At 40.8% G+C, this 16,557-nt stretch overlaps 2 protein-coding genes across 3 annotated transcripts; both read right to left on the bottom strand.

Annotated features, from left to right (window-relative positions):
* Positions 1-1,285: 1,285 nt before the first annotated feature.
* LOC119498282 (mitochondrial coenzyme A transporter SLC25A42-like) lies at positions 1,286-12,304 on the bottom strand. Of its 2 annotated transcripts, none has more exons than XM_037786986.1 (8): positions 11,877-12,304; positions 6,902-7,048; positions 6,002-6,113; positions 5,058-5,083; positions 4,601-4,767; positions 4,355-4,471; positions 3,758-3,909; positions 1,286-3,631 (listed from the first exon to the last, which is right to left on the bottom strand). In XM_037786986.1, exons 2-8 carry the CDS (start codon positions 6,962-6,964, stop codon positions 3,306-3,308), a joined length of 963 nt encoding a protein of 320 aa, XP_037642914.1. In that variant the 5' UTR covers positions 6,965-7,048; positions 11,877-12,304; the 3' UTR covers positions 1,286-3,305. The 2 variants fall into 2 exon arrangements, with proteins under 2 accessions (XP_037642914.1, XP_037642913.1); XM_037786985.1 differs by having other exon boundaries at positions 6,890-7,048.
* Positions 12,305-12,515: 211 nt separating this feature from the next.
* On the bottom strand, positions 12,516-16,467 carry armc6 (armadillo repeat containing 6). The gene is made up of 8 exons (XM_037786984.1): positions 16,260-16,467; positions 15,922-16,053; positions 14,811-14,896; positions 14,162-14,732; positions 13,895-14,040; positions 13,669-13,800; positions 13,356-13,493; positions 12,516-13,250 (listed from the first exon to the last, which is right to left on the bottom strand). The coding sequence occupies exons 2-8, from the start codon at positions 16,040-16,042 to the stop codon at positions 13,038-13,040; spliced, it is 1,407 nt and encodes a 468-aa protein (XP_037642912.1). The 5' UTR covers positions 16,043-16,053; positions 16,260-16,467; the 3' UTR covers positions 12,516-13,037.
* Between the last annotated feature and the right edge of the window lie 90 nt (positions 16,468-16,557).

A 16,557-nucleotide genomic window follows, 5' to 3' on the forward strand; every position in this document is an offset into this window, starting at 1 on the left:
ATAGAACCCATTTTCATTCACATATCTTGAGTTCTGAGGTCAAGGGACCCTTTTGAAAATGGTCATGCCAGTTTTCCTCGGCAAAATTTAGCTTAAATTTGGAGCGTTATTTATTTACTTCTCGGCGAGCTAGTATGACATGGTTGGTTATCTTCACTCTAACTTTAAAACTGAGCCCGCTACAACCTCCAGAAGATCGATAGCATTAATGTGTTAAAGAAATTAGTGTCGTTAACGCGTTATTATCGCGTTGACTTTGACAGCCCTAGTTTAGACATATTTGATATTTGAGAAGTTTGGCCTCTTGTTAAATGAAAAAAAAAGTTGAAAATGTTTTTGTATTCCTGAAAGAAGTATCAATAGATAACTTCCCCAACCCCTAGCAGCTACTTTCATTGGAAAAGAATTAGCAACAGTGCACAGGACTGCATTTTGTTTTCCACAGTTACTTCGATTGTTCCACGGTCCACCATTTCCACTACTGGGGATAGTAACACCAAAGAACTTAAATTGATACTCTTTGGTATCTGGGGATAGCTACCGGGGGAAAACAAAAGTGCTATCCTCTTCCTGTTATGGTTGCACAATGGTTGACGCACTTCCTTTGCGCCGTAGATCGAGCCTTCATTTTCCTGGGAGATGGTACCCAGTGGCAGACTGAATTGCATAGTGAAAGCGAGGCTTATTGGGAACCAAACTAAATGCTGATGGTGTCATTATTCTATAGCCATTACATTGTGCATTCAACATTTACTTCACAATGATAAGTTAAAGCAAAACTCCTGTCTATCGCCACTTTAAAGTAACGTATCAAGAAAAGTATTGTTGTGATATTGGTGCAAAAACCATCAGCATTAGCATAAAAAGTCCTAGAGCATAAAAAAAAATCAATCGATAAATTGATTAGTTAATGGACAATTTTAAATAGTGAAAACACAAAACATTGGCTGATGAAGCCCTAGTAGAGTGTAAATACAATATTACAATATTTTAGTAATACAGTATTGCAATATTGTTTTTTTTAAGTATATTAAGCACCGTTTCCACCACAGGAACTTTCCCCGGGAACTAAGAACCTTTTGAGGAACTCATTAAGTTTCGACTGCAGGGTCCAGGGTCTAGGTTAAATTCTGGGGACAGTTTACGAGGCCTTTTTACCCCAAAAAAAGGCCCTGGTCCTACCAGAACTTTCATTTTCCTATGCTGCATTTCATTCATTACATCAGTAAATATATGCAGCAATAAATATCGTTGCAGTGAGACATTTTTTTTCAGCGTGTTTTTAAGATGAAACGGGCGGACACACTGAACTGCAGGCTGCAGAGTGTGTTTACCGCTGTGACCACCAGCAACACTTGTCCCATGTCATGTTGCTTGCCTAATCTTCACTTGTTTTTAGATCGCTATGGAAACGCAGATAACAATGGGCTGAAGGAACCTTTTAGTTCCTTGAAAAGTAGTTCTAGAGACTAAATATCACAGGAACTTTTGGTGGAAACCCGGCTTTAGTTTCAGTGGAGATCCTCAGACCCATTTCACAGAGAAAACGTCCTGCTTTATTCTGGTAAAGGTGACACTTTCCTGCCCTCTGCTCCACCTGGCACTGCACCCAGCTGCTCCGTCAGCTAAACCATCCTGCCTCGGTATGTCTGTGGTCTAAGTATAGAAACTATTGACACTCTTCAACAACTGTGATCCTGCATCAATACTCTTCAAACTGTCTCACACACAAATGAAAACGGAGCACCAAGTCCCATTTTTGACAATACTCCACGCAACACATTGACATGTGAGAATTTCATTATTATGTGCTGAGGTAAAGTACAATACTGACACTAAAATGTACTAAATCATGCCTGTAACAGAGAACTCAAATGATCTCTCCACTAGGTGTGTGCATATTTCCAGTCAAGCTAGTTCATTAGTAAATACTGGTCCAACTCTACAACTTGTGTGCCAAGTTTCAAACAAAACCCTCTGCAGCTGCCAAACCAACAGCAAATGGAAGACAACATTTGTATACGTATATGTGACTCTGTGTGCGTCCATTACCAGTGACATACTGGATTAGAAACACCTCTCAATATATTGTAATCCAAAACAACACGGCTAAAATAGTTAAAGCAACAACTCTCACACAGCGTCAACCACAACAGACCATTGTACGCTTCATAAAGGTAGAATTCCTTGTAGGGATGTTGTATTGGGTTACATTAGACTGTACATGAGTTCCTCCTAAACTGTTAAATTAGTGATCTCACATTAGTGATCTCACCTATCGAATTGCTTGATGTGCATTAAATGGGACTGTATGTCCATAGGAGGTTATTTTCAACTACAGAAATCTGTCTAATCATCTGTATTAATACTTCAAACAATAAAACTGGCTATCACAATTGACAATATTCTTCTAAAAAGCCCATTATATGATCACAGTGAAAACAAACCAAATCATATGGGCACTCTTTACACTTCATACATGTTGGCACTGGCATAAAATCTAGCTCATTCATCTGCTGTCAGCACAGTAGCTGAACTACAAATAACGGTTCTTTAGGAACTTCGCTTATAGATACTGGACTCATAGTGATTTCAATATATTCTACTCAAACAAAAACTGACCATCTGACCGCAGTAACAATGCTGTTACCTGTGTGCTGGGCAAGATTTTTGCTCTCAGGTGGTATTCTGTGAACTTTTGTGCTTAAATATACAAACACCACAAACATATAATCTGCCACTAGCTCATATCTGACCCTTTGGTATAATTCATTAAAACAAACTGACTCACAACAAAACTAATCTCAAAGGGGCTCAAAATTTGCTGTTATTTAATCAAATGCATCTTAAAAAGTTTATAATAAATGAGTGGCAAACTGCATTGCATTGGAAGGTGTCAGTTTTAAGCGGACATACAAGGCAATTGGGAGACCTTAGTGTGTGTGTGTGTGTGTGAACCTCTAAACTGTCAGATTGACACTCACAGGCCTGGTCCACGAGGGTAGAAGCGTTATAATTTATGTGTACACAAAAACACAGAAAATCACTGAGCATATTGCACTTAGCTGTACATGACAACAGTGTGTACAGGTATTCCGTACCATCCAACATACCTCACGCCTACAGTGACTGGACATCCCCCGCTGCACGCAGATGAAGTGAGAGAATGCATTAATATCACACATCCTGAGCCAGTGTGTGTTTGCTTCTACACAATGATACACTCACTCACTTCCTTTCTCTCCAGAGGGTGAGTGGGGAACTTGTGATCCCACTCTTCCCATTTTCTTCTCTCTGTATCGCTATTATCGAGCCATATAGCCCATCTGATGCAGCTTCCTAAGGAGGATCTGAGTAAGGTCGAAGGTGGTGAAGCTGATCCCCACTGCGATGGGCCCTTTGACCCAGTTCATACTGAGACCTTTGTAGAGTCCCCGGACGACCCCTTCCTCAGATACAATCTCTCTCATGGTGCCCAGGATGGTGCCGTACGTGTGGCCTGTGACTCCTGCAGTCTGCATGCGACGTCGTACCACATCCAGAGGATAAGACGCCGACTGGCCAATAAGTCCTGCACAGGCTCCAAACGCCAGACGTTCATATGAGTAGGGCTGTGGGCGCCCACTGCGCTCTACAGGGGAGAGGAGGATGTTAAGAAGTGCCATTTTATATATGCAACATTAACATTAGGTGTCAAAGAAAGGGGTTGTGGATAAATACACAATTCCATGTAGACTTGGCAGTGGTAATGCATTACCTGCATGTAATTTCTTCAGTGTCTCATAGGTGAAGAAGCTGAGACCAGCATAGGGAATTACACCCAGTAATGTGGGTGTAAAGCCTCGATACAATGTCTTCAGGCCCTCTTCTCGGGATATTCGCACAAAAACGTGCATGATGTTACTGTACCTAAACAGTGGAGGCACCAAAAACAAAAAAAATATGAGCATGAAACTTGGTGAGAAGCACTGTGTAAAGTCCATTCAAGGCTAAACAGCTTCTAGAGATTCGAGGTCTCGCCTGTTTTTTCCGCATGCCAAAATAGACCTTGATTCTTGATGATCTTTTGACAGTATATTGACATCATACCAGCAACATTACCACAGTTTCAATGTCTAGATATCTATCTTACAGGGTTGTACTATAACAATTGTATCTATGTATGAATTGCTTTGCGGTGTCATGGCTTTTGATAAGCCTTCCAAATGTTCCATATTTCATCTTAACCCTGAACCTTGTAGCAACACACTCTACTACAGCCCCCTGTGTTATTTTGCTGTAGTGTCGTTGTCAGAGTGTATACGTGTTAAATACATACTGATGACTTTGTATTGGAAGTTAAAGATGACCTTACATTTCCTTTGGCGTTACAGCCATCCTAGCTCGCACCATGTCCAGAGGATAGGTCAGCATGGTTGCCGTGGTACCCGCCATAGACCCAGCCAGTAACCTCGGTAATGGAGGCAGGACTCTGGAACAACAATTGTATGAAAATCTTGAATGAGCTTAAATTCAGTCTCAAAACAAACACAAGTGTCAAGATAAAAGTCAGTAGATGAGCCAACAGACCGGAGTAGTTCTACCATAAACTGACACTTACTTCCCCTGAAAGCCATAGTAGCCTCCCAACAGCCTCTTGTACTGCTCATGTGCACAGAACTGGATGGCAGCGTATGGGATGACTCGCACCATGGTGGCAGAGTTCCCCCTCCAGAGACTGAAGAAGCCATTCTTCAGGTAGGTGCGGTAGATCAACCTGTAGGCCTCCTGTAATGTAGTGTGCACAAATTCATGATTGATTGATGATTATCTATTTTGTTTAGACTTTTGTCTTTAAACTTGTTCCTGTGATGTATTCTTTGAAGGTCGGACTGAAAACTAATATGTTACTAAATGAACATGAAAATTGTATGCAAGTTTATTTGAACTGTGAATTAAACTCTAAACGTGTGGCTTATGTTAACTGCAATGGGTGTGAATTAATCTCTCGGTATGGATGAAAATCAGAGACAGTTGTTTTACAAAGAAACTGATATTAAATATGTGATCAAACTTACCTTGGCAGAGAATCTTGCTGAAGACACTAAAAAACAAAACATATGTGCAATATAAATAACATGTCCAGTGTTTCTGTAAGTCATTGCACATTTTCTAATATTCTCATTAATATAAATGCAACTTTCAAGAGCAACGCAGTTAAAATCTGGGTAAAGTACAATCAGAGATTTGTTTCAAAACACATTATACATGTTAGAAAATAAGTGCTTATAGTCACATGACATTCATTTCTTGGAAAGAAATAGACAACACACTGGGGAAAGAAGAGGCTTTTTGCTGCAGGTTATGAAAGAATATGAGAGATTGTTTTGTAAAAGCTAAAAAAAAAGGTCTCATGTAAAGAGTGGCATCCCGAGGGGAAGCACCAAAAGACAGAAAGTAATTTTGACTTGGAGGTAAGCGAGTTATAATTACAGTTAACAGATGCAATGTTTGGCGGTACGTCGATGTTTACTACTGTTGTCAGGCAGCCTACTTTACGATTACTCGTTGACTTCTTGCTTATCCACGGAATATTTCGTTTGTACGCCCACCCGGCGTTTTGGAGCATATTGCAAGATGGCAAGATGGCCAACAAGTCGTGTTGTATATACTGTAACTCTGCATATGTATTATCAACCCTCACTGCCATTTGGCGTGGTATCAGAGCCTTCAGCTGACACGCCCCCCCCCAGTGTTTCAGAGCAGAGAATCCTTAATATGTTTTTAATGATTTTGAAACGTAATTTTATATACTTGGCAATTTGTTTAATCATTCAAATGTGGCTGGGTGGGTAATAACGGCTTTTTCTGTTGTGTGACACACTCAGACCACATTTATTTTTGCTTTACCCAGATTTTAAAACATAACATTAGTTCTCGATATAACTCCATGGCATCCATGTGAGTCATTTCTAATTTAAAAACAGTTTCCACTTTTAGGTCAGCAGAGAATCCAACTTGCCTTGGAAGATGATTTTAGTCCTGTCCAACGGGGCGACAGCTGTCTTGGCCACAGCCCCCGCTAGAGCCCCAGAGAAGAGCGAGATGAGGACAGACCGAGTGTGCTTAAGGCCCTGCAAAGCGATGGAGGAATCACATTTAGGGTCACCAACACCAACAGAGTGAATCCTGCAAAAACTGCCTCCTTATGTGAACAAAGTTGTGTTTGAGGTGCTGTTGATCATTAAACTGGAGTTGTGTAAGGATAATAGATCACGTCTGACTAACCAGTTCCCAAAACATTACAAATGGGAGCAGATGTCCTTAAATGAACCGAAGACCGTGAAGAGGCCATGAAGCTACTAAGCTCAGCTCAGTTCATCTACAAATACAGCAAAGCAACTAGCAGAGAGAATTTCCTCCAAATAAAGACCGTACACAGGGCCTGTTCCCTGCTAGGGCCGGAATCGATAACGTTACTTGCTCCCGTCACCGCCACTCTCTTACTCTCTTGCTCGCTTCACCACTCACTTCCCACGTACACGCACACACACACACACACGCACACACACTCTACACACGGGCTCTGCTCCAGATGGCTCTAGAAAGGGCCATTCACATTTTTGCGTCGGCCCATCATAGCTCTCCAACGCGCTGGGCACACGGGAGAGACTTCAGTTGGTTGCAATCTCCCCACCTCACCGCTAGATACTGCCAGATCCTACACACTGTTCCTTTAAGATTACCAGATAATGACACATATGTTCTTTATTCTACTTAATAATATAGTGATTGCTCACTGTCAGCAATGTGATTGAAATTCACAGATTAAAACTGAACTGCAAAAAAAACGATATATTTTTGTGTGTTTTTAAGTATTAAAGGAAGGATCATGTCTATAAAATGTCACCTCATAACTCACTTCTGACTTCAGCACTTCTCCCTGTGTGAGTGATGCCCGTTGTTCCTGTACTCCACTCCCCATCCCCGAGGACTACGCACCGCTGACACTGGCCGTGCTCATGAATTCAACCACAGCAGGGGTGGCAGCAACACCAGGCGCTGAGAGCTGCAGAGGAGAGGAAGAGATCGGAGAGAGAAACAGTTTTAGAGGTCAGTTTTAGGTTAGCCTAAATATAAAACAATTGATGAGATATTTCAGTGGCTAAGCTTCTGTGTCAGGATCAGGTGACAAGCATGTTGACAATGACAACACTGTCTACAAATGAAGTCTTTGCAGTATAGCTAGCTTCATCATGTATGAGCACCAAAGTATTCAAATCTAGTCCAGTGTAAACCTGTAGGCACAGGAATCTATTCTAGTTCAGTACTTTCTTTGCACTCCCCCTGCTGAGACATAAGTGTCATGTCAGCATGTGATGACTAACAGAAAGGGGGGTTATCTTTCAAGAAACTGTAAATACAACAACCAACTCAAGTAAATAATTACTTAAAGAATAATCCAGTTACCTTTAGCCAACTGACACTCCTTTGAAGGCTATATAAACACACTGTCTCTCTTGGAGGGCAGAGTCGAGGACTTGTAGGTGAAAGATGTCTGAGCAAAGCTTTAGATACAAGAACACCATTGAAGCCCCTTCCTCGCTAACATATCAGATAACAGTATTAACACATCTTTGTACAATCAGGACATTCTTGCCTATGTGGTCAATGGAGATTTACATGTGATGAACTTTAGAGGGAGAACATTATCTGGGGCGATCTCACTACCTTCACAAACAAAGACGTCTGCATGTTCTACAATGAGCTAATCATTTTACTAGACAAATCACCTATTCATGCAACTTTCAACCCCCACAGGCTCACTAGCTCCATTATTACAGAGTGCACACGTGTCACAGCCAAGCATTGCTCAAACCAACACCACTTTTAAACCACAATCACAATTCAAAAGTTGTCAAATATGTGAATCTGAACTGCAGGAGAATGTGTTTAAAATTGGCATGTGTATTCTTTTAGGGCAGCAACAATTACTTTCAGGACTGATTAACCTACAATTTACTTCTTTAATTAATGACTTTGTAACATACATACGTATATGCTATTCTAAATAACAGCGAAAACAGTAGGGATGCACCGATCCAACTTTTTCAGTCTTGATACCGACAGCGATACCGAGTACCGATCAATGCAGCAACAAATTGGTCAAAACTTGAACCGGAATTAAGTATATGTATGTATCGTATATAAACATAAAATTGAATTGAATAGATCGGCCCCATTGTCACTGATATCTGATCCAGCTATTTGAGTCAGTGTTGGCCGATATCCGATCTGGTATATCCCTAATTTTATTATATCTAATATATAAATAATTGATTATTGTATTCTGATTTTCTTTTTCAGTACTAGATTATCCCATTGAATGTTACAGTGCAGCGACGTTAAGTTGGCACCTTTAGTTTCAATACCTCACTAGATATAAGTTAGATCCAGCTTCAACACCAGAACTATTATATACTCAATATTTTATAAGATTATTGGGGAAAATTCCCCTTAGAGACATCAGAGTCCGAGGAGTTAAGTAACAGTGAGGAGAATCGAGCAAAACAAGATGGAGAGAGAAAGCCATGGGACAAGAGAGCAAACAGAGAGGCTACTGAAATGCTGGGTAGTCATGGGCAACTAATATTGGCATCAGAACAGCAGGGCTTCAAGCCAGACCCTCAAATGAGCACTTAGATCCCTAATGCGTCCCCTTTCACCTCACCCAATGTCCTTATTAAGGGGCCGTCCCTCACCCCTCCTAGCAGCCTCCTTCCCCATACATTTCATTTTAGAGTTCCTTGTTCTTGAAGGCTAGCTATGCCTGTTTGGTGTGGATTTTTCCCACTTGTCATCTATGATCCAATACACCATTCCCATGCTATATACACAGCAATGGAGAGGTAGAGCTGTCCCTGTGGATTAATAGTGTTAATTAAGTACACAGCAGTGCCTTCTTGTGTGTGAGATGATTCTGTAAGAAACTTCTGTGAACAACCTGCCCTTTCAGCTGAGTGAGATCAGCGAAATAATCTATCTGTAACTGTTTAATTTACAAAATGTTCGAAAATAGTGCTCGCAATTTTCCTGATCCCAGTGACATTAGGGCTGGGAAATACAGAAAAAATCAAATATCACAATATTTTTGACCAAATACTTTAATATAATAGATATTGTAGGATGGACTGTTGGTGCTTTCACAAAATATTTAGACAATGAGAATTTTTATGATAAATAATCATCTAATGTGTGGATATAATAGGATCCCCAGGTGTCCCACTTTACGGGGGACTGCACAGCATTTTTATCCCTTGTCCCACGTCCAACACATTGAGACGAAATCCCAAATATTGAGATGATGTCCCACATTTTCATTGGCTCTAGCTTTCAAAAGTTAAACCACTGCAGGACAGACGCTTTTTTAAAATCTGACTTTTATCCAATGGCTGTGAAGAAAGCAGGGAAGGCTGTCATCATAGGGCTGTGTTTGCTGTCAAACTGTGCACACGTGGGTCAAGTTCAGGTTGACCTTTCACCGTCTTTGTTACGCTATGCCCAACGGGGAAAATTGAGAGTTACCGCAAAGTCACAAGCTATGCAGATTTAGGCGGAATATGATGGAAACTACCACAAAGAAAAGGAAGAGCAGCTACAACAAAGACTGTGAAACTACTTATAAAGTATTTATAAGCCGGTGGAAGGTGATTCTCAGAGGGGGGAATATGACATGAAGCAACATAGTATGGCTCCAAAAGAGATGTGCCTATCTATTGATCTATTGATGCACTCGGGCAAAGCATAGAGATGTTACAAGATAAGGGTAGAATGGAAATGTTTATTATTTAAGTTAGATAGACATTTTACAGGGTTGGAAATTCACTTTTTTGTCCACCTGCCACTGTGGCTGGTGGATTCCAAAATTTACCAGCCTCTCAATAGATTACCGTTGTCAACAGACTTCTGAAATTAACAAACTTCAGAAGATTACATCACTTTAGTGTGATGCAGCCTTTAAAACCAGTAAACGACAACACTTATACCATGTTATGATATTACGATATCCAAAATCTAAGACAATATCTAGTTTTGTATCACGATATTTATATAATATTGATATATTGCCCAGCCCTAGGTGACATCTTCATATTGTTAGTAGCTCAAAAACCCGAAGATATTTTTTTACACTGATTATAAAACAGAGAAAGGCAGCAAATCTTCACATTTGGCATTTATGCTTAACAAATGATTAATCAATTATCACAACAGCTGGTGATGATTACTTCAGCTTTAAATTCAAGACCCACATCTTTTCTTTGGCTTTTGAATGTACTTGAATTGTGATTACTAATTGGCATTTTATAATGCTCATTATAACAGTCTTTTACTCATGGATTTTATCTTGGTCTCTGTCTGTGGTTATGTGTGATTTTGTTGTCTGCTCTGTTGACCTGTTTTTATTCTGCCTATGTCTGTAAAGCACTTTGGTCAGCTCATGTTGTTTTAAATGTGCTATAGAAATAAATTTGACTAAATTAAATATGTCAATTTCAATAATGATCCTGAGTTTGTGGTATTACTGTGAGGGACATGCATTATATTAGGGTGTGTTATTTTGTCCTTTTGTAACAGCATTGTATCCCATAAAGCCACTATTTTTCATGGCATGTAACTAATATTGTTTTCGACTTATGTGTGCAAGTACTAACACTGCATAACTACAAACAGGGTATGGTTATAATTCATAAGGAAACTACAACACTTATACCATATTATGATATTACGATATCCACAATCTAAGACAATATCTAATCTTATATCACGATATTTATATAATATTGACATATTGCCCAAGCATCTTCATATTTTTTGTAGCTCAAAAAAACAAAGATATTTCATTTACGCTGATTATAAAACAGAGAAAGGCAGCAAATCTTCACATTTAGCATTTATGCTTAACTAATCATCACAACAGCTGGGGATGATTACTTCAGCTCTAAATTAAATATGTCAAATTTCAAAAATAATCCTGAGTTTGTGGTGTTACTGTAGGGGACATGCATTATATGATGTGTTATTTTGTCCACCATTTGGTAGGCAATAGTTTTGTAACAGCATTGTATCCCATAAAGCCCCTATTTTTCATGGCATGTAATATTATTGTTTTCGACTTATGTGTGCCAGTACTAACACTGCATAACTACAAACAGGGTATGGTTATAATTCATAAGGAAACTACAACACTTATACCATATTATATTACGATATCCGCAATCTAAGACAATATCTAATCTTATATCACGATATTTATATAATATTGATATATTGCCCAGCCTTAGGTGACATCTTCATATTGGTTGTAGCTCAAAAACCCAAAGATATTTCATTTACACTGATTATAAAACAGAGAAAGGCAGCAAATCTTCACATTTAGCATTTATGCTTAACTAATCATCACAACAGCTGGGGATGATTACTTCAGCTCTAAAATAAATATGTCAAATTTCAATAATAATCCTGAGTTTGTGGTGTTACTGTAAAGGACATGCATTATATTATGTGTCATTTTGTCCATCACCTGGTATTTTGTCCTTTCAGCAATAGTTTTGTAACAGCATTGTATCCCATAAAGCCACTATTTTTCATGGTATTTAATATTATTATTTTCGAATTATGTGTGCCAGTACTAACACTGCATAACTACAAACAGGGTATGGTTATAAAACATAAGTATTGGAGTTAAATTAACTAGATATTCATTCATAAAACAAGTCACCATGCTTCTCCCTCTCTGTCACACCGGTCGGTGCTCTCATCACCAGTGCTGTTGAAATTTGTCCACTAGCTAAACACATTCAGCCAGCTGTCAGTAGTTACAAACATTACATTCTTACCTTACTAATTAGACACCAGGACGAAGGTTTCCGATGCTATGATATCTCTAACTCGGTGCTTTGTTTGGAGTCGCTGGCAGGTTGGTCTGAAGCTGTTTCTAAGTTAACCAAACAGCAGGTTAAGTAACGTTAGCTAGCTGTTAGCTCGTTGCTACATTACCGTTAATGTAACTGTCGTCGACAGCGTTCAGGGGGATATTATATTAAATATATATATATATATATAAATGTCTCCTGGTGTTGAAGGCACTGTCTTCCACACATTCCTCATACTTCACCAGCTCTGCGGTGACTTTAAGTGAGTGGCATCGTCCATGCTGTGTTGTTTTCTTACCGTTACAACCAACTGCTGTCAGCGAGGCAGTGAACTGACGTTAGCTTGACCACAGTGAGCTCTGGGGTTTGACAAGGACGAGAACAGAGGCATTCTGGGAAATGAAGTCTGAACGAGGAGGGGCTTGTTTGGATAGGTCGGTTAGAGGGGCGTGAACAGGAGGAGACACAGTTGGCGTCTTACCAGATACAGTGTGTGATTATCTATATACACAGCCACACACATATACACATACACAGCAACATAAAGGTGAGGCACCAAAGAGTGAGTTTTATCATAATCATGCAACATATACTGTAATGTTGTCAGTGGTTGGGGTAGGTATTTTAGTTTTACACTGTAATAATACATATACAAACTAAAAAAAACATAAAAAGTACATGTTTAGATTGAGTACAAGTACAAGGCATTCAATAAAATTAAAATTTGGCTCTGCCAACATGGGAAAGGAATCTTAAAGGGACTGTTTGTAACTTCTTACACGTATAAATCAATCCGGGTCAGTGTCCCATGTGCGCTCGCATGTGGCTACGCTGTTCAGACTCAGACTCCAACACAAACTACACAGAAGTACTACAATGACCTTTTTTGTACTTGTCAGAAACAGAAAAAGGACTGGAAAGCATATTCAACCTCTCAAAGGTGTTGTGTGGGCCTTTCAGCTTGCTCACAAGCCTTTTCTACATCAACTACTTTTAACAAATACGTCTACCTGGGTAGATGCATCTGCTTAAACTCTTCGGCCATGTATACCAACATAACATTTCATCTAAAGCACGTCAGGCAAACTCATGGTAAGAGTGTACAGTGATTGCTCTCCTCTACTTTCACTGGGTGAGGCTGCCATGTTTGCCGGTCCACAGCTCTCGGAGCTCCACCTGGCATCCCAGATCTCTGAGGGCTGCTTTACCCACGTCACCACAGTCTTGGTGGGTCCGTAGTGCCTGGGTTATCAGGGCCTCTGCTCCCATCTCCAGGAATTGTTTGCTTAGGTCACTTATATGTGAAACCAGGTTTCTCATCATCATGCACGCCTGTTTCTGTTTAGAAGGAAAGAAAACAGGGACATAGAGAGTTGGCAGACTGTCACACGGCCTGTTTTTTTTAAGTAAGCATATCAATTATTATTAATGACCTCATATTACCTGCACATTGAGCACATCAGTATGTGTTTTCATAGCCTGCACAGCAGCCAAGGCACCTCCATTTTCCATGATGACTTTGCAGTTGTTGGGTTTACGCAGAGCAAGGACAGAGAGACATGCACAGCCCTGCTCACACACCTGCAGCAGAACGTGAACATAATCTTAGGAAATTTGCAGAATTTTTTTATAACTGAAATTCATTTTTATACAACAAAAAACAATGTATATTAAAATGTGTATATTAAATATGTGGTAAATGCTAGATCAAACCCATTCACAGTCTATTCGCGTGTAGGTATGACATTTAACTCACAGCAGAGTTGTTCATGTGTCTGTTCATGGCAAAGACAATGAGCTGGACTCCACCAGCATTAACAACTGCATCTTTCACATCGTCATTTCCTGCTATGGCTCGTATTGCACTAAGGACCTGCCGAACCAACTCCTGCAAGGAGAAAACCAGTTCATTGAACATGACAAACATGGAGGTTGAATCTTGAATCAGTTTGTATCACAATGCCTTGTTTTTAGTTGGCTACCGCTGTCTCGTAGCTGTCCGCAAGCAGCGTCATGATGAGTTTCAACCCTCCCAGATCACAGATGTCTTGACAGAACTCGTTCCTCACAGCCAGACGGGACAGAGTTGAACACAGTTCACTCAGAACTGAAGTATTATCAGGGTGAGCTGTGAGGGAGGAACACAGGAGATAAAGGAATTACAGTAATGAAATCACAATCTGATTTAGAAGATGATGAAGTAGTTGGAGCTATTATGCTAAACACCCTCAGCCATCAGCAGGCCTTACCTTTCGCAGCCTCAATTAAAACCTTCAGTCCATTGTGCTCAAGAACAATAATCTTGGCGTGTTCATGAGCATTCCCAAACGTAACTCGGACGTCATCATCAAAGGTCATGACCCTGAGGGCTGCAGAGGCCTCCTTGACCAGCTCAGCACATCCTTTGTGTTGTGTAGCGGCACCGGTCAGCAGAGTCAAGACGCCACCTTTTATCAAATCCTGCCTGTTCTGTTCGTGTTTCAAACAGCATTGACGCACAACACAGATGGCTACACGCGTCACAGAGGAATCCGCCTCGTACTTCTTCAGGACATTCATAAGGAACTGCTGACCCTCTGCATCCAACAAGTCTGGCTGTCTATCTGTCAGTGCAACCAGCGCAGACAGGGCGGTCAACACATCTTCCTGCTCCTCCATGCTCTTTTTGCAGTAAAAGAGGATGACAGGGTAGGCGTCTTTTTGGGCAGCCAGGTACCTCTGGGCAAACCCAAGTGAGCATTGCTCAGTGAAGCGTTTCATGTCTGCTGTAACTTCCTTAACACCGACAGAGTCTTTTCCAATGCGGAGAGAATCCAAAGCCTGAAAGTGGAAAAAAAAAATACGTGAGATTTTGACACTATGGCAGCCATCAATTCCTTTTCACAAAACAGGACTTACCTGTAAGATCTCATGTGTTTGCTCTTCTTGTTTGTCATCAGATGATACAGCTGGCGCAGTTTTTACTATATAACTGAGGTTCACACCTGCACATATAAGATTAGGGTTAATGCTTTGACACACAACAAAATATCAAGTACAAAACAGAAACGATTAAAAATAAACATAATTCAGTAAGCATGCAAAACTAAGTTTGCATGCAGCCAGGCAGGTGCGTATGAGTGTTCTCTCTTCTTCAAAACTGCACATTTTAAGGAGGGATGACAAAGATCTGAATGCAAGACTATAAACTATCCGAGGAGGATTTTTAAAACGGACGTTGTGTGTGGGTTGGAAGTGGAACATTATTCAAGACAATTAACTCCAGTTAATTAAGGGATGAAGGAAAAGTTACTATTTAATACTTAAACTCTCCATTAAGGTAGAGAGATGTTTATACATGCAGAGGAGAAGAGATGGGTCTTGAGGCGGGACTGGAATAGGGTGAGGGAATCAGAGTCTCTAATGTGTTGTGGGAGGGAGTTCCAAAGCTTGGGAGCTGCCCTGGAGAATGCTCTGTCCCTAAAGCTGCGGAGGTTGGACTTGGGGGTGGAAAGTAGACCAGCTGAGGTGGATCTGAGGGACTGTGGGGGTTGGTAGGGGGAGAGGAGGTCAGAGAGGTAGGGGGGAGCAAGTTGGTGGAGGGCTCAGGAGGCGAGGGCCAGGATTATGTAGGTGATCCGGTGGGAAACAGGGAGCCAGTGGAGGTCTTTGAGGACTGGGGTGATGTGATGCCAGGATTTGGTGTGAGTGAGGAGTCGGGCAGCTGCGTTCTGGCCCAGTTGGAGTTTATTGATGGAGATGGTGCTGATGCCACAGACGAGAGAGTTGCAGTAGTCAAGGCGGGAGGAGATGAAGGCGTGGATGAGCTTCTCGGCAGTAGGGGGTCCTAGGGAGGGTCGGATCTCTGCAATATTGCGCAGGTGGTAGAGGGAGATTTTGACAAGTTGGCGGATGTGGGGCTCAATGGAGAGGGTGTGGTCAAGTATCACGCAAGCTCACCATCAACAGTCAACAACAAACCTGTATATTAATCAATCTAATCAGTCATTGTCCCTTCTAGCTACGTTACCTTGAGACTCAAACTGCACCACAGCCTCCTTCAAAGCCTCATCAGGATCCATCTCAAACTCCTCCATGTTCTCCCTGACAACAGCATCAAAGGTCTCCTGTGTGATCCTCCGCGTCGCCATTTTCTCCAAATCTGAAATGAAGTATGTAATGACAATAAATGTCATTGATTCAGTTTGATCGAATAGAGCTAGTAATAACAGCTATCGTTCGCTAATACATGATGCAGACTGGATGTTGAAATTCACAAAGCTACCGTTACATTAAGCTGTTGTAATGTCATGTTTTTCCTGCTTTAGAACAATATATAATAAAACACATTAAGTTAAATCACTTAACTGTTACGACCCGCCAAGTAAGACACAACCTGCTCCACTGATGTCACTGAGCCGACCACCGCTGTCGAGTTACGCACTTTCAGTAGCCGTTGTGCTCTACTACTAGCAGCTCTACGTCACGGCGTGAATTGTGCGTAACAGTTTAAGTGAATAGTAAATTCCGCAAAAAGGTCTCACTCATATATATTCTCGGTTGGGAACATAGACTGCAACACATTAGTTCCACCAATTATAGACCGGTTTATACTGGAGACACCATATCCTGTATTTTAATAATAAAATTACAAATAAACTAGCTT

This window comes from Sebastes umbrosus, chromosome 12, assembly GCF_015220745.1.
Source record: "Sebastes umbrosus isolate fSebUmb1 chromosome 12, fSebUmb1.pri, whole genome shotgun sequence".
Taxonomy (NCBI): Eukaryota; Metazoa; Chordata; class Actinopteri; order Perciformes; family Sebastidae; genus Sebastes; species Sebastes umbrosus.